This window comes from Cetorhinus maximus, chromosome 12, assembly GCF_964194155.1.
Source record: "Cetorhinus maximus chromosome 12, sCetMax3.hap1.1, whole genome shotgun sequence".
Classification (NCBI taxonomy): domain Eukaryota; kingdom Metazoa; phylum Chordata; class Chondrichthyes; order Lamniformes; family Cetorhinidae; genus Cetorhinus; species Cetorhinus maximus.
Window position 1 is genome coordinate 21,559,956 of NC_135890.1, and position 21,808 is coordinate 21,581,763.

The window sequence follows — 21,808 nt, forward strand, 5'->3', positions numbered from 1 at the left end:
AGAGCTGTACCTTGAGTGTTCTGCCATCCATTCTTAATTAGCACTTTTCTTAGATAATATCACCACCTTCAACACCTCTTTGATCCTTTTGTCTGTGACATCTTTTGATTATCTGCTCCTATCACTGCTTGCTTGTCCCTACAACCACCCCACCCTCAACTTCTCCCCCCCCGCCCCCCACCTTAAACCAGCTTATATTTCACCCCTCTCCTAACTACACTCAGTTCTGTTGAAGGGTCATGTGGACTCGAAACGTCGACTCTTTTCTTCTCCACCGATGCTGCCAGACCTGCTGAGTTTTTCCAGGTAATTCTGTTTTTGTATCTGGTCACACATCTCATTGCTGGATGTCGCAGCTTGCTGTGCATAAATTGGTTGCCAAATTTCCTACATTACAACAGTTCCTTCACTTCAGAAGTATTTAATTGACTGCAAAATGCTTTCGAATGTCCTGATGTGCTATATAAATGCGAGTTTTTCTTTCTTTTCTGCGCTCCAAAGGAGTGGTGCCAGAAAAAAAAAAGCACAGTTCCCCAGATACACAGACACAAGTTAAATTGAGCACCTCTAGGTATGGTATGGGAGTGTCAGGGGGTGTCGGGTAGTCTCGGAGCAGACGTTCTTCATCCAGAAACTTCCCCACCCTCCCGTTGTATGCTGGTTGAAAGAGCCCATAGTTTAGTACATCCTTCAGCGTCTGGTTGAGAGTGCACAGAATCCGTTGCTTAGACACCCACACGGGAGCATCAAGGTTGAACCTCATGCATTTCTGGAAAACAGAAGGTGCAAAGAATTAATAAAGCAGCTCACGTCTCATCAGATTTCTCTAGTCAACACCACACTCGCACAATATTGTCCTTACCCACACCATGCTCTCCCCATTCCAGAAGTGGAAACTCCCTGCCTTGTGAGCTAGCTGCCCTCTGGCAGCTCACCAATTCTCCCGACCCCAGGCAGTGACTGTGGGAAGGCCTGTCTATGTTGGTAAGGGTGGGTAGGATAACTGAACTCACTGCGTTCCTCACTACACACAAGTCACACAGACACACCGATGTATACACATATATTATTGAGCCCATCACAGGCCAGCACTGCAACCTGAGGCCATCTGCTGTGCGTGAGTCAGTAACACACAGATCAGTGACTTTACCAATGGTGCCTTCAACCCATGCTCCCCTGTAAATTCCTTGAATGTAAAATCAAATAGCACAAGTAATTTAAATCCGTTTGCTTAAAATTCAGCATATTAGTGAATTGGACTCTGGTTGTACACAGCCATGTTTCTCTCTGCAGCAGCCTTCAAACAGGCTGGGACACAGCAACATGCAGAATATACAAAATAGGAGCAGCAGTAGGCCATACAGCCCCTTGAAACTGCACTGATATTCAATAAGATCATGGTTGATCTACGGCCTTAACTTCCACCTTCCCACCCTATCCCCATATCCCTTCAAAAATCTATCGATCTCAGCCTTGAATGTCCTCAATGACTGAGCATCCACGACCCTCTGGAGGAGCAAATTTCAAAGATTCACAACCTCTTGCGTGAAGAGGTTTCTCCTCCACTAGTCTCCGTATGGCCGACGTGTTAACCAAAGGCTATGCCCCAGTTCTCGACTCTGCCAGAGGAAGCAGCCTCTCAGAATCTAGCCTGTCAAGCACTCTCAGAATTTTATATATTTCAATGAAACCCTCCTCCTCCTTCAGGTTCCATGTCCTAAGAGGACATTGGCGACCACAGACTTCCATTGGATTGGTCCATGATTATGCTTGGCAAAGTACTGCAATGGTTTGCCATTGCCTCCAGGAAACTCTCCCACACTTGGCGCTGTACTGGAAGGAATTACAGGCTGCTAATCAACCTCTTTGGCCACAATTTGAATGCACCTACCGTGACAGTCAATTCCTGAAGTGGCACTTGAACCTGCAGCTTCTGTCCCAGAGGCAGGGACACTACCACTGCACCACAAGACCTTCAATGAAATCACCTCTCATTATTCTAAACATCATTCTGCTGAACCTCTCAAAATACAGAAATGCAGCACTGCATATAGTATATATACGAAGAATCAGCACTGCATTTATGTTATGAATACAAAATCATAGAATCGCAGAATGGTTACAGCACAGGAAAAGGCCATTTGGCCGTTGTGTTCATGTTGACTCTCTGGCATAACCTTTCCCCAGAGCCCAAGGGGAGGATTTTCCCCTCGTCGGGCGGGCTTGGTGGAGGCGGAAAGCTGACCGCGCTCGGGGCTGGACAGCGATTTCACCCTGGCGGGCCAATTAAGGCCTGAGGCAGGGCAGAGGGAGGAGGGCGAGTGTGCACTCCGTGCATGTGTGCTCTGGAAAAGCTCTCTGAGGCACAGAGCTGCCTCAGGGAGATGAGCAGTTTAAAACATTAAAAATAAAGATATTAAAAATGTTATAAAACATGTCCCCTCATATGACTCTGTCACATGAGCAGGGACATGTTATAAATGAAATGTGAAAATTTTTAGCTTATTTTTATTTGCTGTTGGAAACCTCACCCCACCCGTGGATGAGGTTTCCGAAAAAGTGCAAAGGCCACTTGGCCTTTTCACCTGCCTGCCAACTGTAAGGTTGGGAGGGCAGCAAAAAAATTCTTTCAATTATTACTTTAGTGGCCTGAAAAAGCCTTTTAATTGTCGGCGGGCGTGCTGCCAACTCCGGCGTGCACCCGCCCACTGAAATATCGCACAAGTGCGCAATGATGTCGGGACACTCGCCCGATGTCACCACGCGTCATTTTATGCTCGATTGGGTCTGGAGTGTGCGCCTGCCCAAGGAGCTAAAAATTCTGGCCTAAATGTTTTCTCCACAGTGCTTATCCAATTCCCATTTGAGAGCCATGATTAAATATGTCTCAACCCCACTCTGACGCAGTGAATTCCAGACACTAACCACTCACCATGTAAAAACGTTTTCTCACACACAGCCAGATCTTTTGCCAATCACCTAAAGCAGTGTCCTCTAGTTCTCAACATTTCCACCAACGGGAACAGTTTCACTCTATCTACTTCCAACAATGGGAACAGTTTCACTCTATCTACTTCCACCAACGGGAACAGTTTCACTCTATCTACTTCCACCAACGGGAAGAGTTTCACTCTATCTACTTCCACCAACGGGAACAGTTTCGCTCTATCTACTTCCACCAATGGGAACAGTTTCACTCTATCTACTTCCACTAACGGGAACAGTTTCACTCTATCTACTTTGTCTCAACCCTTCATAGTTTTGATCACTTTTATCAAATCTCCTCTCAACCTTCTCTTCTTTAAGCAGAACAACCCCAGTTTCTCCAATCTATCTACATAACTGAAGCCTCTAATGCCTGGAGTCGTTCTCATAAATCTTTTCTGCACCCCCTCTAAAGCCTTCACATCCTAAAGTGCAGTGGCCAAAACTGGACACAGAGGCTGAACCAGTGTTTTATAAAAGGTTCATGGTAATTTCCATGCTTTTGTACTCTACGGCCCGCATATTCACTGAGTTGAGACAATTCGGGAGCCCTTTAAAAATGGCAGGCAGGACCTGATTCCGGGATCCCCTCTCCCATTTCCGACAATATTCGCTGGCATGTAATAAGAGCGTGGGCAGTCAGCCAGTACACAGCACCCTTGCCCTTGGCAGTTCCATTGCAATGTTGAAATATTTTAGTGAAGTTGGGCCCCTTCAGTAAATAGACATAGTTCACAGCCTCTCCGAGGAGGTGTGAACCATGGGAGCATCCCAGTCCCAAGTGGGGAAACCATAGAACCATAGAACACGACAGCACAGAAAACAGGCCATTCGGCCCTTCTAGTCTGTGACGAAATATTATTCCGCTAGTCCCATTGACCTGTACCTAGTCCATAACCCTCCAGACCTCTCCCATCCGTGTATCTATCCAATTTATTCTTAAAACTTAAGAGTGATCCCGCATTTACCATGTCAGATGGTAGCTTGTTCCACACTCTCACCACTCTCTGAGTGAAGAAGTTCCCCCTAATGTTCCCCCTAAACCTTTCCCCTTTCACCCTAAAGGCATGTCCTCTCGTGTTTATCTCTCCTAATCTAAGTGGAAAGAGCCTACTCGCATTTACTCTGTCTATACCCCTCATAATTTTGTAAACTTCTATCAAATCTCCCCTCATTCTTCTACGCTCCAAGGAATAAAGTCCTAACCTGTTTAATCTTTCCCTGTAACTCAACTCCTTAAGACCCGGCAACATCCTAGTAAATCTTCTCTGCCCTCTCTCAATCTTACTGATATCCTTCCTGTAGTTAGGCGACCAGAACTGCACACAATACTCCAAAGTTGGCCTCACCAATGTCTTATACAACCTCACCATAACATCCTAACTCCTATACTCAATACTTTGATTTATGAAAGCCAGTATGCCAAAAGCTTTCTTTGCAACCCTGTCCACCTGTGATGCCACTTTCAGGGAATTATGTATCTGAACAAAGATCCCTTTGTTCCTCCGCACTCCTCAGTGCCCTACCATTTACTGTGTATGTCCTACCTTGGTTTGTCCTTCCAAAATGCAACACCTCACACTTTTCCGCATTAAATTCCATCTGCCATTTTCTGGCCCATTTTTCCAGTTGGTCCAGATCCCTCTGCAAGCTTTGAAAGCCTTCCTCGCTGTCCACAACACCTCCAATCTTAGTGTCATCAGCAAACTTGCTGATGCAATTTGCCACATTATCATCCAAATCATTGATATAGACAACAAACAACAATGGTCCCAGCACAGGTCCCTGAGGCACACTACTAGTCACAGACCTCCAGTCTGAGAAGCAATCATCCGCTACCACTCTCTGTCTTCTCCCACACAGCCAATTTCGAATCCAGTTTACAACCTCTCCATGGATACCAAGTGTCTGAACCTTCTGAACTAACCTCCCATGTGGGACCTTGTCAAAGGCCTTACTAAAGTCCATGTAGACAACATCCACAGCCTTTCCTTCATCTACTTTCTTGGCAGCCTCCTCGAAAAACTCTACAAGGTTCGTTAAACACGACCTACCACGCACAAAACCATGCTGACTATGCTTAATCAGCCCTTGGCTGTCCAAATAATTGTATATCCGATCTCTCAGAACACCTTCCAATAATTTACCTACTACTGACGTCAGGCTCACTGGCCTGTAATTAGCTGGTTTACTTTTGGAGCCTTTTTTAAACAACGGAACAACATGAGCTACCCTCCAATCCTCCGGCACCTCACCCGTGGCTAAGGACATTTTAAATATTTCTGCCAGGGCCCCTGCAATTTCTACACTAGTCTCCCTCAAGGTCCGAGGGAATATCATGTCAGGCCCGGGGAATTTATCTACCTTTATTCGCTGTAAGGCAGCAAGCACCTCCTTCTCTTTAATCTCTATATGTTCCATGACACTACTGCTTGTTTCCCTTCCTTCCTTATACACTATGCCAGTTTCTTGAGTAAATACTGATGCAAAAGAACTGTTTAAGATCTCCCCCATCTCTTGAGGCTCCACACATAGATGACCACTCTGATCTTCAAGGGGACTAATTGTGTCCCTTACTATCCTTTTACTCTTAATATACTTGTAGAAACCCTTCGGGTTTACCTTCACATTATCTGCCAAAGCAACCTCATGTCTTCTTTTTGCCTTCCTGATTTCCTTCTTTAGTATTTTCTTACATTTTCTATACTCTACAAGTACCTCATTTGCTCCTTGTTGCCTATACCTGCTGTACACCTCTCTCTTCTTCTTAAATAGATCACCAATATCCTTTGAAAACCAAGGTTCCCTATGCCCTGTTAACTTTGCCTTTAATCCTGACAGGAACATGCAAACTCTGCACTCTCAAAATTTCATCTTTGAATGCCAAAAATATAAAGTCATCTACTCCTGGAATTCTTTTATAGACAATCTTTGAAATCCAAAAAAATCCTGTTTCAATAGTTAGATGCTGTATTGTAAGTTAGATGTGTTTTTACTGCAATGATTAATTATATTGCAAAGTTAAGTTGACCATTACATTGATCAGCATTGTGTAAATGTTGGGAATGGATTACAATAGTTTCCCATTGGCAAAAACACTCATGCATTAAAAAAACTGAAAAAAAACACTGCTTGGGATTTCTAGTGTAATAATCTTAAGTGATTTAAATGCCCAGAGTCCTTTTAAAATGAGGTAACTTGGGGATATGGGTGGCATGGAGTGGCCACGGGAGTGGGTGGGGTTGAGGTGGGGTGGGGGGTGGGAGGTGAGGGATGAAAGTTTAAGGGCCTGACATTCATGATCAAAACTGGGTTGATGTCTCAGTAAACAGAGCTGGGTGCTCCAACTTGCTGGCCTGGCTATCCACCTGCCTTTGTTGTCACCTCAGGCCTGCCTATGGAGGTGGTGAGCCTGACACTATACCACCCCCACCTCTCTTGAATGAAAATATGGTGGGTGGGGCCTCTATGTTTAAGCAGGCTGGTCTACCGGGTCAAGAAGTTTCCCAACTCAAATATCCTGCTTCCTCCACAAAAATCCAACCCCACGCCTCTATTTATAAAGCACAGGATCCCATATGCCTTTTTTTAACCAGTTTCTCAACCTGCCAGACCCGCTGAGTATTTCCAGCATTTTCTGTATTTATTTCAGATTTCCAGCATCTGCAGTATTTCGCTTTTGTTTCACTTCATACTTCTCTGTATTAAATTTCATCTGCCACCTGTCTGCCCATTCCACCAGCCTTAATGTGTCCTATTGAAGTCTAACACTATCTTCCTCACAGTTCACAATATTTCAGAGTTTTATGCCACCTGCAAATTTTGAAATTATACCTTGTACACCCAGGTCTAGGTCATTAATATATATCAAGAAAGCCCTGTTCCTAGGATCAATCCCACTGTATACCTTCCTCCAATCCAAAAAGCAACCCTTCACTACTACTTTGTTTCCTGACACTTTGTATCCACACTGCCATATTCCCTTTTATTCTATGGCTTCAATTTTGCTGGCAAGTCTATTTTCTGGCACTTTATCAAACATCTTTTGAAAATCCATATACACCACATTGACTGCATTACCCTCATCAACCCTCTCTGTTACCTCATCAAAAACTGCAATCAAGTTAGTTTAATGCAATTTTAACATATCCATGTTGGCTTTCCTCAATTCATCCACACTTGTCCAAGTGACCATTAATTTTGTCCTAGATTGCTGTTTTTTAAAGCTTCACACCACAGAGGTTAAAGTGACTGGCCTGTAGTTGCTGGGTTTATCCTTCTACTGTTCTTTTTTAAAAAGTTGCACCATTTGCAATTCTCCCGTTCTCAGGCATCAAACCTATTTCTAAGGAGCATTAGAAGATTATGGCCAGTGACCTGTGTAGTTTAATGTGTTATATTGGATATTGGGCTGTTAATTGGTTCATTTTAATCATTTAATATGCTAATCATATAATAGTACATCATCACAGGAAGTGATGCAACATCACATGATTTGGTCTCTCGTATAGCTTCATGGAAGATGTAAGCCAAAGCAGTAAGGTGTGTTCCAATGAAGTTCCTGTTTCGTATACCTCTGCAAACTCATTAAGTATTTTGTATTAATCTAACAATAACAAGAGTATTGTAACCTTCAATTTTGCCCTTAATTCCCTCAGCATCCTCCATGCATCCCTTTTGGTCCTGGTGATTTCTTAACTTTAAGTATAACCAACCTTCTGAATATTTCTTCTATCAATTTTTGGCCCATTCAGTATCTCAACTGCCTCCTCTTTTACCTTAATTTCAGCAGCATTTTCTTCCTTGGTAAAGACAGATGCTACATACTCATTTAGTATCTCAGCCATGCCCTCTGTCTCCATGTATAGACCCCCTTTTTGGTTCCACCCCTCCTCCCACGACCTCTTAATTATTTTTAAGCTTACATAGACTTTTGGATTCCTCTTATGTTAGCTGCCAGTATCTTCTCATACTCTTTCCTTGCATTTCTTATTTCCTTTAGCACTTCCCCTCTGAACTCCTTACATTTAGCCTAGCTCTCATTTGTATTATCAATCTGACATCTGCCATATGCACCCTTTTTCTACCTCGTATTATTCACTATCCCTTTCATCATCTAGGGAGCTCTGCCTTTGTTTACCCTACCTTTCCCTTCAACTGTCCCCCAACATCTCCCTCTTTAAGAACAGCCCATTGTTCAGTTACAGTTTTGGCTGCCAATCTTTCATTCCAATTTACCTGGGACAGGTTTGTTCTCACCCTACTGAAATTGGCCCTCCTCCAAATAAGCATTTTTACTCTAGATTGTTCCTAATGATTTTCCATCACTAACCTAAACCTTATAACACTATGATCGCTGTTCTCTAAACATTCTCCTACTGACACTGAATCCACTTGACCCACTTCATTCCCCAGAACCAGATCCAGCAATGTTTCCTTCCTGTTGGTCTGCAAACACAATGATCAAGCATACAGCACTGTGAGTACCTTATAAATGCAGAGATACTGCACATTGTGCTGATTATAAAAACGGAGAGACAGAGTAAAGCTCCCTCAACATTATCTCATCAAATATTCGCAGTGCATGTACAGTAAGAGTTAGGAACAGAGTAAATCTCCATCGACACTGCCTCATTCCCAACTCAGGACGACATGGCTTAAACACAGAATAACACTCCCTCTACAATGGTCCATCAAACATTCCCAGGGCTATTACAACATGGATTATACAAATACTAAAGCTCCCTCTACACTATCCCATCAAAACCTCCTGGGGCAGGTGCAGCAGAGTAGAGAGTAAGCTCACTCTACCCCATCCCATTAAACAACCCCACTTATTTCTGTCTGGTGTGGGTTAGCTCAGCTTTCAAATGTGAATGGCCAGCCTCTGACCCACTGACCTATCCAGTCCTTTGGTATTTGAAGTTTTCAGATGGTACAAATCTCTTTCACTGTTGCCCTCCTGCCAGTCCTGATAAAGAGTCTCCATTTAAATAAAATTGTTCAAAGCGCATGTATCACTGTTACAATAAAAACATAACAAGCACACAATAAAAAGCTGTCAGTGACTGCAACAGTAAATCAAACCTATTTCATGGCTAACAAAATTCCATTAAGTTTTCAAGAGTAGCTTGTGAAACAGAGTATAAACATTTGGTACAAACATTGCTGAAGTACGTATGAAGCTGTGGGAAACCTGAGACTAGCCCTTCATCCTATGTGTAATTTTCCGAATAGCTTTTGTGCATTGTCCATAAGGCATTGGTAACAGGTATATGGTACTATGCACCGAGGCGTGTCAATGGTATAGAAGTGAATGCTGCAACTTTGAGGAGGTCTGGATCCTGGATATTCATTCAATGAAGGTCCCATCTCTCTGTTCTTTCTAGGTTTTCTTTTAAATTCATTCATGGGATGTGGCTGTTGCTGGCTAGGCCAGCATTTACTGCCCATCCCTAATTGCCCTTGAGAAGGTGGTGGTGAGCTGCCTTTTTGAACCGCTGCAGTCCATGTGGTGTAGGTACACCCACAGTGCTGTTAGGGAAGGAGTTCCAGGATTTTGAACCAGCAACAGTGCCACTTGAAAGCACCGTTGATGACCCCTCCCTTTACTGATGATCGAGAGTAGACTGATGGGTCGGTAATTGGCCAGGTTGAATTTGTCCTGCATTTTGTGTACAGGACATAACTAGGCAATTTTCCACATAGCCGGGTAAATGCCAGTGTTGTAGCTGTACTGGAACAGCTTGGCTAGGGGTGCAGCAAGTTCTGGCGCACAAGTCTTTAGTACTATTGTCGGAATATTGTCAGGGCCCATAGCCTTTGCAGTATCCAGTGCCTTCAGTCGTTTGTTAATATCATGTGGAGTGAATTGAATTAGCTGAAATCTAGCATCTGTGATGCTGGGGACCTCCGGAGGAGGCCGAGGTGGATCATCCACTCGGCATTCCTGCCTGAAGATGGTTACAAATGCTTCAGCCTCATCTTATGCACTGATGTGCTGGGCTCCCTCATCATTGAAGATGAGGGTATTTGTGGAGCCTCTTCCTCCAGTGAGTTATTTAATTGTCCACCACCATTCACAGCTGTGCTGCATTTTGGGGCAACCTCCATCTCACTCCTGGTGGGCATGGGTCCAAAGACACAAAATTGGTGCATAGGACGTAGGAAAATAGGAACAGTGGGCCACTTAACTCCTTGAGCCTGCTCCAGCATTCAGTGAGATCATGGGTGATCTGTGGCCTAATTCCATGTACCCCTTTTTGCCCCATATTCCTTAATATCTTTGGTTAGCAAAAATCTATCAATCTCAGTTTTAAAATTAACAACCAGCATTAATTGTCACTTGCAGAAGAGATTCCAAACTCCTACCACCCTTTGAGTGAAGAAATGTTTCTTAATTTCTCTCCTAAAATGTTTGGCTCTAATTTTTGGACTATACTCCCTAGCCCTAGACTCCACAACTAACAGAAATAATTTCTCCCAATCTACCCTATTTGATACCTTTAACGTCTTGAAAACTTGGATTGAATCACCCCTTAACCCTCTAAAGTTCAGGGAATACAAACCTAGTTTATTTAATCTCCTCTTAGTTTAACACTTGGGGGTCCTAGTATCATTCTAGTATATCTACATTGCAATTCCTCCAAGGCCAGTATATCCTTCATAAGGTGCAATGCCCAGAACAGTTCACAGTACTCCAGGTGTGGTCTAACCAGGGCTTTGTATAGCTGAAACGTGACTTCAAGTCCTTCGTATTCCAGTTCATACATTGTCAGTTACCATAAGAACATGCAAGTAGTGAGTGGGTAATAAGAGACAGCAGGGTGGAGTCCAATTACAGAAAAGGAAGATGATACATGCTAAGGGGCACTGTGCTAGGCTAGAATACTTAACAAGTACTTTGTATTGGTGTTTACTAAGGAAGGGAATGCTGACAAAATACTGACAGGAGATGGTAGAGGTAATGGAGAGAGTGAACACTGATAGGCAGGGTGTACTGGAAAGGCTGAATATGCTTATACTGGATAAGTTGCCTGATCCAGATGGCTTGCATCCCAGGTTGTTAAAGGAAGTGGGGGTGGAGATAATGGAAAGGGTTGTCATCATCTTCCAATCTTCCCAAGATATAGGGAGATGCTAGTAAATTGGAAAGTAGAAAATCTGACAGCCTTGTTCAAGAGATAGTGTTTCCTAGTAACAACAAGCCAATCAGTTGAACATCAGTGGTGGGTAAAGTTTTAGAAACAATGGTCAGGGGAAAAAAAAATAACAGGCAATTGGAGAGGCTTGAGTTAATTAAGGTGAGACAGCATGGATTTGTGAAAGACAGATCATGTTTGCCTAAGCTAGTTGAATTTTTTGGTGAGGCAACAGGGAAGGTTGAAGAAGGGAATGCACTGGGTGTTGCCTACATATATTTTAAGAAAGCATTTGCGGATTACCACATAAAAGGCTGGTTAAAAAGAAATGAGAATCATAGAAGTGTCAGTGTCAGATTGGATAAAAAGTTGGCTTAATGACAGAAAATGAGCAAGTCATGGTAAATGGTTGTTTTTCAGGCTGGAGGACGGGAGACAGTGATGTTCCCCAAGGGTCAGGGTCAGTACTTGGTCCAATGCTTTTTTTAGCTATGCTGTATATAAATGACTTGGGTATTGGAATACAGAGTAAAACTTCAAAATTTGCTGATGATACCAAACTTAGAGGTGTGGCAAACTGAGGATGATGCCAATCAACTGCAACAGGACAAAGACAGGAGAATGGGCAAGCAAGTGGCAGATGGATTTTAATACAGAGAAATGATGCATTTTGGCAGAAGGTATGGGGGAAGGCAATATATTGTTAATGGCAGAGTTCGAAAAAGTGTACAGGTGATGGTAGTAGGACAGATTTACACAGTAATTAGCAAAGCATATGGGATCTTGGATTTTACAAATAGAGTTATTTAGTATAAAAGCAGGGAAGTTATCCTGAACCTTTATAAAGCTCTGGTTAGGCCACAACTAGAGTATTGAGCCCAGTTCTGGCCACCACACTTTAGGAAGGATGTGAAGATCCTCGAGAGGGTGCAGAGGAGATTTACTAGAATGGCTTCAGGAATGAGGGATTTTAGCTACAAGGTCAGGTGGGAGAAACTAGGAGTGTTCACCTTGTAGCAAATGTGGTTAAGGGCGATCTGATAAAAGTGTGTAAGATTATGACAGGTTTAGAACAGGTAGACAAGAAAAAATCATCCCATTAGCTAATGGCACAAGGACTATGGGTTGCAGGTTCAATGTTTTGTGCAAGAGATACAAGGGGTTATGGGGAAGATTTTTTTAGACATTGAATGGTAATGACCTGGATCTTGCTGCCAATGAGGGTGTTGGAAGTGGAGATGATCAATGATTTCAAAACGAAATTGACAGGCAGTTGAGCGAAATAAGCTTGCAGGTCTACAGGGGTAGAGCAGAGAACGGAACTGACTACAATGAACTGGCATAGACTTGATGGGCCCAATAGCCTCCTTCTGTATCGTAATGATTCTTTGACTCTATGTCCTGGATCTTTGCAACGATGGAGAGCCTCTCTGTCATTGTGAAAATGGTGGAAGAGGCCAAAAATTAAAAGTCTCGCCCCCTGCCATTTTCACAGGGGCGGGAATGGGCCCAGGTCAGGATTTTTGCAGCGCATTTCGTAGAGGCAACTGCCCTCATAAATCAGCAACTGCCTCCACTCGTGTCTAATTTTGGTGACATATGACATGTGCAGGTTAGACTTGGTGGAGTCCTTTGGAGATGTGGGGTACCCTCTCGGACAGACAGAGTACCCCTTTATATATGGTCCCGGAAGCATTTGGGGGAGGTCAGGTGCTCCTTGAGGAACATAAGGTGACCTTTGGGAGATGTCAGGTGCCCCTTGCGAGACGTAAGGTACACCTTGGGATTGTTAAAAGTAGGCATGAGTGCATGTAAAAAGTGCATAAACTCTAATTGTCAAGCAATGAGGTTGCCTCTTAAATGCCCTCTGACCAGGGGCAATTAGGGATGGGCAATAAATGCTGGCCTAGCTAGTGATGCCCACATCCCATGAACGAATAATTTTTTAAAAAAGCTCAGTGGAACTGTCCAAAGTGTCAAAATGAACTGTCAGGGCAACTATCAGGCTGTCATGGCATTTAAAACCCCTGCCCTTTAAATGTTTGAAAAAAAAATGTCTGGAATATTTTTTAAAAATATTGCTTGCTATTTCACTCTGTTGGCATAAGCCTGAGGTTTAGCATTACCTAATTAGTGCTGCAAGATGATTTCACAACCTTCCATTATCACAGTAGGGTGCCTTCCATTTCACAGATTGATTGACAGTTCCAAGGGAATATCGACTCTTTCAAGTGGGATTATTAATGCCAATATTTGCTGTTACAAGGGATTAAGCACTTGAAATGAGTGTTTATTTTTTTTATAATGATGTAGTTCTGGGGAATGCCCCTAAGGGTCACCAGCTGCACACCTCTGTTGCTGCTGGTACTTCTTCCAACCAGGCTGTCCATTTGGCTAGCTGCCAGACGGGAGATGGACTACAAAATTTTGGTGAGGTAATGCCATTAGATTGGCCATTTTCGGCTTCACCCACACCCTCCCCATAAAGATTGAATAAGATTTCCCTAAGGGAGTTATACACTTGAAGCAGTCATATAAAAGTCACAAGCTTCTACTGTTAAATTGGTCTAACCTATCTAATTTACTAGGTTTTTGTTAAGGGTGAGTCAACGGACCTTGATTGGGGTAATGAGTGGATGTACATTATTTAGATTTCAATATGGTCTTTGATATCATTCCTCTGGGAAGACAGATTCTGAAAATGAAGAAAGCATGGAAATACTTTACAAGGATTCATAACTGACTGACCAGTAGAATTCAGAGGGTTGGGGTATAGGAACTTTCATTTGCCTGGGAAAGTGTTGCCAGTGAGGCTTCACAGTAGTCTATTACTGGACCTTTTTTGGTTAATATCTGTATAAATGGTTTGGAACTAGGAGTCAGTCACAAGCACAGTGGCTAACTTTGCAGATGATATCAAGTTAATGGAGCTGGTAGACAGCAAAGAATAAACTATTGGAGAAATTTGGGAATTGGACAGACAGATGGCAGAATAAATGCAATGCAGAGTGTGGTAATCTGAGGTGCAATACACCTTTAAGAGAATGTGAGCAGTTTGACCACGTGAAACTGACAGAGCATTGTGAGTTCGGGACATCAATTAATGACATGTTAAGAGACTGATTAGTATGTGGGATTAACAAAGACGCCACTCAAAAAAGGTTGTTGTCAGAAACAAATTTAGGCTTCAGCAAGGTGTCGGAGTTGGCGCTCGCAATGGAAAGCACAGTCAGGGATTCAGAAGCAATTAAGGGAGCACAAAATGGTGTCGTCCATCACGTCGGAAGGGAAGCACCGGTTAGAAATGGCGTGGAAGCGCTGGGCTCTCTGGAAAGGCGGGAAACAGCCACTATTAACAGACCAGCAAAAAGCAATGGTTTAACAGAGAAAACCTACATTAATGATGGAAGAAATGGAACCAGACAGCCTGCAAACGAACAACAATTTAAAAGGACCAAGTGTTTCTACTGCCATCATAATGGGCACATTATGTGATATTGCAAAGACAGATTGAGGCAAAATTTCAAACAAAAAGGCAGAAATCGTGAAATCCATATAATGGAGGAACCAGAAGAAACAGAGTCAGGTATTTACTTGCTACACAACTTAAAAATAGGTAAAACAGAGCCAACCTACGTGATAGTGGAAGTCAATGAAAAACCCATACAAATGGAGGTGGATATAGGGGCATCCATGACAGTTATAGGGGAACATAGGTTTAAATATCTGAATGGAGGAGGCCACTCACTAAAGCTGGAAAATTCAGATGCTAAATTAAAGATGTATACTGGCGAGGACATACGAGTAAGAGGTATATGCAAGGTTTCTGTACAATATGGAAGCCAGTCTACTAACCTACGCCTCATGATGATAGCAGGCAGAGGACCAGTCTCTTGGAAGAAACTGGTTAAGAGGGATCAATCCTGAGAGATTACTGAGATCTCAATCAGAAGCAGAAAGTGTTGCTGTTTGGAAAAAGGAGCATGTAAATACTCAACAAAAGGAACTCGTACAGCTGATGCTCCAGGACGACTTGAAGTCAGTGACCTCCAAAATGAAAAAGAAAACCTGCTGAAGGACTTATACATACTGCAAGATTCCCTCATCCCAATTTATACCACTAAAAAGATATGAGGAAGAACAGAGAAAATTCAGCATATCTCTGGCCAAGACGAACAATCAATCAGCCGAGAAAGCACAACAATGCTTAATTCTCCAGGAAATAACTAACAAATATAAAAAAAGAAATGGAAGAACTGAAGAATCAGCATCGTGAAAGCCAAGAAGTATTAAAAATAGAGACCCCTGAGTTTTCAAAGGAGCTGACAGATGAGGAAATGCTGGAAGATTCAACCACTGAGTTCACTCAAGTTGAGCTCATACTTGAGCCCAGTCTGGCCAATAGGGAAGTTGAAAAGAAGGCCAAGATTAAAGTCAGCGCTGCCAAGAAGAAAACCCATCAAAAGAAGACGCGTAGGAAGAAAAAGCAGAATTACTAACAAGGCCCCGAAATCGTTTTTCTTTTTACACAACAGGAAGCTGATCATACCATGTTGAATTTAGCCTTGCCCAACATTCTGATTTTGAGAACCTTCCTGACAGTTGACCTTCATCCTTCATATTGTTGAACCCGGAAGGGAGGGGCAGCAAGATGGGGCCCGAAAGAGAGTGAAAACATTCCAGTTGGAGTCCACACTACATGTAGAAGGAATTCCCCTTGGTTTGGAAGTACCTGTAGGATCCATTGAGCCTGAGAGAGTCGAAGAGACAAACTTACAGGTTCCTACTGGAGAGCTTAGTGGACAGATGACTCCTGAGATTGAGGCCTCAGATAAACCATCCGAAATCGTAGATCTACGACGGTGGACACATTTAAAGAATCCTCCAGAGGGACTTAATTTGTAAAGAGTTTACTTATGTAAATAGTTAATATATTGTAAAGATTGTAAATTGTACTTTCAAGTAAAGGGGAGGGATGTGGTAATCTGAGGTGAAGTACACCTTTAAGAGAATGTGAGTAGATTGACCACGTGGCTTTATGACCCAATTGCTGTGTAGCACGGACTACAATGCTAAGAGGTAGTTGAGAGTAGGGTCTGGTTGGAGAAGCACACAGCATACTAGTGCTCTGTAATCTGTATAAATGAACTGCATGTGCTTTATCTTATATTGCTCTCGGCATCTGCAGTATATTGTTGCCAACTCACCCGCCGATAGATAAGCATACAACTGCCTTCGCGAGCAAAGCAACCCAACCGTAGAACATAACACAGAGAAATGCAAAGTGCTTCACATGGACACACAAAATCCAGGAAGGAACTTTTACTTAAGAGGAAAGAAAATAACATGCATAGAAAGTGAAAGAGATTCGACAGTCCTGATTGACAGTAAATTGAAGCTAACGCAACCATGCTCGGTGGCAGTGAGGAATGCAAATCAGATACTGAGATATATGAACCAGTCAATATTGAGCTGATATAGTGAGGCCATCTTGCCACTTTCTAAATAACTGGTGTGGCCATATCTATAATACTGTGCACAGTTCTGTTTGCCATAGTACACAAAAGGTATTGCACCTATTGAAAAGATACAGAAGAGAACAGCCAGAGTCATGTATTTTTTTGAATTTTTCGAAGAAGTTACCAGGTGTGTAGATGAGGGCAATGCATTTGACGTAGTTTACTTGGACTTCAGCGAAGCTTTTGATAAGGTCCCGCATGGGAGACTGATAACGAAGGTAAGAGCCCATGGGATTCAAGGCAATTTGGCAAATTGGATCCAGAATTGGCTGAGTGGCAGGAAGCAGAGGGTGATGGTCGAGGGGTGTTTTTGTGACTGGATGCCTGTTTCCAGTGGGGTTCCACAGGGATCGGTGTTGGGTCCCTTGCTGTTTGTGGTATATATAAATGATTTAGAATTGAATGTAGGAGGGTTGTTCAGTAAGTTCGCAGATGACATGAAAATTGGTGAAAATAGTGAGGAGGATAGCCTTAGATTACAGGAGGATATAGACAGGCTGGTCAGATGGACTGATCAGTGGCAAATGGAATTTAATTTGGATAAATGTGAGGTGACGCACTTGGGCAGGACAAACAAGGCACGGGAATACACAATGAAAGGTAGGACCCTGGGAAGTACCAAGGATCAGAGAGACCTTGGTGTGCATGTCCACCAGTCATTTAAGGTAGCGGAGCAGGTAAATAAGGTAGTTAAGAAGGCATATGGGATACTTGCCTTTATTAGCCGAAGCATAGAGCATTAGAGCAGGGAGGTTATGCTGGAACTGTATAAAACACTGGTTGGGCCACAGCTAGAGTATTGCGTGTAGTTCTGGAATCCGCATTATAGGAAGGATGTGATTGCAGTAGAGAGAATGCAGAGGAGATTTACCAGGATATTGCCTGGGCTGGAGAGTTTTATTTATGAAGAGAAATTGGGTAGATTGGGGTTATTTTCCCTGGAGCAGAGGAGATTGAGGTGGGGGGGGGGCATGATTGAGGTGTATAAAATTATGAGGGGCATAGATAGGGTCAATAGGAAGGAACCTTTCCCCTTGGTGCAGGGATCAATAACTAGGGGGCATAGATTTAAGGTAAGGGGCAGGAGGTTTAGAGGGGATGTGAGGAAGAATTTTTTCACCCAGAGGGTGGTGGGAATCTGGAACTCACTGCTTTAAAGGGTGGTAGAGGCAGCAACCCTCATAACATTTAAGAAGTATTCAGGTGTGCACTTGTGATACCATGGCATACAAGGCTATGGGCCTAGTGCTGGAAAATGGGATTAGAATAGTTAGGTACTTGTTTGACCGGCGCAGACTCGATGGCCCGAAGGGCCTTTTTCTGTGCTGTAGACCTCTATGACTCTATGGCTCTGTAGAGGAGATGGAGGGATTGAAATATGAGAATCAATTATGGAAATTTGACACTGAAAAAGAGAAGATTGAGTGGAGATATGATGGATTCCAAAGGAACATGGCCATGTCAACCATAACAAGCTGTTTCACTTTGTCCAGGTCAGTAGAATTTGAAAGGTAGGTGGGGGGTAAATTCAAAATTAATTTGTGGAAAAATTCAGCGACCAAATGGTCAATCCATGGAACAGATAATGATGAAAGCAGTTAGTATTCATTCATTCAAATGTAAATTGGATAAATGTTTTCAGAATAATAACATTGTGGGATACATTGAGACATGACGTAACAATTGTATGTTTGAGGATAGCAAGTGACCATGAACCTATGATTCTAGAATAAGATGAGTAAAAAAAAAACTTGAAACTTACCTTTTGAATGAGGGCCTCCAGTGGTCCCTTTAAGGATGACTGGTTTGGCTATTGTGTGCCTGAGTAAATGGGACAGTGCATTCAGCTACAAACAAGTTCACAAAAGGGCCCAGAAACAGGAGGTAGGCCTCTGATTTGCATAAGCAATGGGCCCAACATTGTGGCACCCTAATCAATATAGTGTGTGGCACACTTCCAGCATGGAACAAGCATGCTCACATCGTGTTAAGTCATGCAGCTGTGCAATCAAATTGGTAGGGCTGGGTTTTGCTGGCCATGTACAAACTCACAACCTGATTCTCCAACTGATACACTGGAGGGCAGCAAAGCACTGATCTACCCAATTCATACATACCACCCTGTTCCTAAACGAGCAGGGCCCTGCAAGTTTTGTACCCTCTCTTGGGTTGCCACTCCTCCCCAATAATCCTGGAGTGGCAGGAATTGCAGATTAATCTCCCAGAGATGGCTTTGAGCAGCCTGGGAGGAAAATCATTGGGATTCCTCAAAAGGAATACTTAATCAGAATTGAATTATCTTCCTGTATTCTAATTGAACTCTGCCTTTTCTGACATTGTAACAGTGGCTACACTTAAAAAGTGCTTAATTAAAAGTCCTCAAGTTACAGACAGGAAAGAGAGGAGAGCTTGGGGCTGATCATACATAGCGATGGGATGGGAGCTGAAGAAAATGATGCCATTTTGTCACTGCTCAGCTGTTATGGTTCATCCAAGTCCTGATATCGGGTACGTGACTAGAGTCATGGGGCAATTCAGATGGTGGCAAGGTAGAAGTGAGTGCCATCAAGCTTATATACAAATGTTGACAGCTTGCTTCTCGATAATATCATTAGCATGGGAAAGAAGAACAGGGCCCTGGATCAAATCCTGGAGTATAACAGGTGTGAATGCACAGGCACAGTGGGCAAAAGCAGTCGTGCTGATGCAATTATCTACAATGTGCCAATTAGCTGTGGAACCAGGAGGTACAGTTCACTGGAGTGGATTATGGAGGGGAGATGTTTGAGGAGCTTGGAATGGTAAGCAGTGTGAATGGCAGAGGATGTTGAGGAGGAAGTTGCAGTCAGATAGGGTGTCATAATTGGCAACCTTGGTTACTATAGTTTCAGTAATGTCGGCCTGAGGCCTGATTGCAGGGTCTGAGCAGGGAGAGAGGTGATAGTGTTAAAAGGAAGGCTGGAAGGGTTGAGGGTATTTTCCTGAGGATGGGACCACAGTGTCTTTGAAAGGTGTAGGTATTGAGCAGAGAACAGGGACGACGTGATGATAATCATGGTTCTGAGAAAAGGTTGAATGCAGGTGAAATTAAAAGGCATGAGGGGAATAAGTGATGGGCATTTAGGAACAAGCTAATGTATTTATTATTCATTTCTGGATGTGGGCATCATTGGCAAGACTGGCAGTTATTGCTCAACCATGGTTGCTCTTGAAAAGATGGTGGTGGATCTTCTCGAATTGCTGTGGTCTGTGTGGTGAATGAACTTCAACATGTTGTAAAATAGGGAATTGCAGTGTCTGCACCCAGCGACAATGAAGAAACAATGACACATGTCCAAATCAGGCTGGTCTGAGAACTGAAGGAGAAAGTTACAACTTAAAAGTGATGGTGTACTCATGCACCCGTTACCCTTGTCCTTCTAGGTGACAGGTGTTCCATGTGTCTAGAAATGCTGGCAGGGGAGCTGGAGGAGAGAGTAATGGAAAAAGGAAGTAGCTGAGGAGTGTGTGGAAGGAAAGCTGGTTGGTAATTGCGGAGACAACAGAGCTGATACCATCATTTCACACTTGGAAAATCCTTAAATTGCTGGATTTGGTGTCTGAAATGAGGATGAAGGATGCAGTGGAAGTTAGAGAGAATTTATTGTGAAAGAAGTGTTTAAAGCTTCTCCTGCCCTCCAGGGTAAACTCTATGACAATAAGACAGCTTAGCCTTGGAAAAGCAGTGACTTTGAGTCAATGATTGTTTCCATGTGCAGTCTGCTCTTGGTTAGAGGATGTGGCCATCAATGGGCTGTTGCATGGAATCCTCCCAGCCTCTAGCCTTGGGGAGGAGTTGTCTCACGTCCTGTCACAATAGCCTCCTTTTGCGTGAGTTGTGGGGGAGGGGAGGACCTGTAATTCCAGTCTGCCATGCCATGTTGTTAACCTGCCAACGAGCAGGGATAAAGGGCAGTACACATCTGGTAATAATGCTTAGACCGAGGACTGTTGTGAGGTTAATATTTCAGAGTTTTCAATCTCATTTGAATTCATTCTCTTCCTACTTGAAAGCCAAGCAGTAAAATACAGATAAATTATTCATCAATCCCAGAGCTATCATTGCGTACAAACAGTGATATCCTTACTCAACTGGCTGTACTATCTATAATCGTACATCACATAAGACACAAACACAGTAGGCACAAATTAAAAAGCGAACAAATCCTCTTTCCCATTCTACAATTGGACTTGACAAACCACTGTGTAGCGATGGTGAGCAGAGAATCGACTGGACTCAGTTAAGTGTGTAATGGATGCACACAAGAATTATTCTCTGTTCAATCATTTGATGAGGATTGCAACACTTTTGAAATGCAATGCCTTTTTATTTATTCATGTGCTTTCTTTTCCAATTCAACATGTTCAGAAAGTGTTTACTGTGAATCAATGATGTATAAATTGCCAGATATCTTTTGGGGATCAGCAACAGATAATGTAAAACTACAGAAGGTTCTTTTGATTATTAAAATTCCCACCAAGAGGTATAGAAAATAGCCTCCGAGACTGAGGCCTCTCAACTTGCAATCTTGGATTGATATCTCTGGATAGGGCATCAAACTCCCAGAGTAGCCAGTAATCCAGAATAGAACACAGAACGCCCAGAGAGGCTGCTGTCTCAGGATGAAACACAAAACTCCCAATCAGAAGAGTTGATTTGTTGTCAATTGTTACCATTGAAAACAGAGCTAGATTGATATCTGACGAGAAGGGGGACTTAGGGGTGGAGAGATTTAACAGTGCAGCTTGATTCATTTTCCAGGGGAGATTGGGTGAAGGAGCTGTTAGTGGATCAACATCAATTCATGGATCAAGGCCCACAATAGAACGATCAGACATGGACTGTAGATGCTGGGGGAGAAATCAGTAAATGAAGCGTGAGTGGAAGGGGAATGATTAGACATGGAGGGTAGATGGAGTAGGAGTGGTGGTGTAATGATCAGACATGGACCACAGATTGAGTGAGACCGTTGGAATGAATACCTTTCCTTATCCAGTCCTTTCATATGCACTTAAGCAGCTCCTGGTAAAAAAATGCATACCATTCTCTACAGCTCCGCCCAACTCTTTCACTGCTCACTCAAGCTGGAGTAGGCGGTGTGCTGACTTAAGAGACTTTGGACT

The 21,808-nt window shown here is 43.1% G+C and overlaps 1 protein-coding gene across 2 annotated transcripts in view; it reads right to left on the minus strand.

Annotated features, from left to right (window-relative positions):
* The window catches only part of shank3a (SH3 and multiple ankyrin repeat domains 3a), a 1,183,771-nt gene that overhangs the window by 672,849 nt on the left and 489,114 nt on the right, over positions 1-21,808 (minus strand). For both annotated transcript variants that reach the window (XM_078553129.1, XM_078553130.1), the window contains exon 4: positions 566-769. In XM_078553129.1, coding sequence (XP_078409255.1) covers positions 566-769 — 204 coding nt within the window. The remainder of the gene's footprint in view (positions 1-565; positions 770-21,808) is intronic.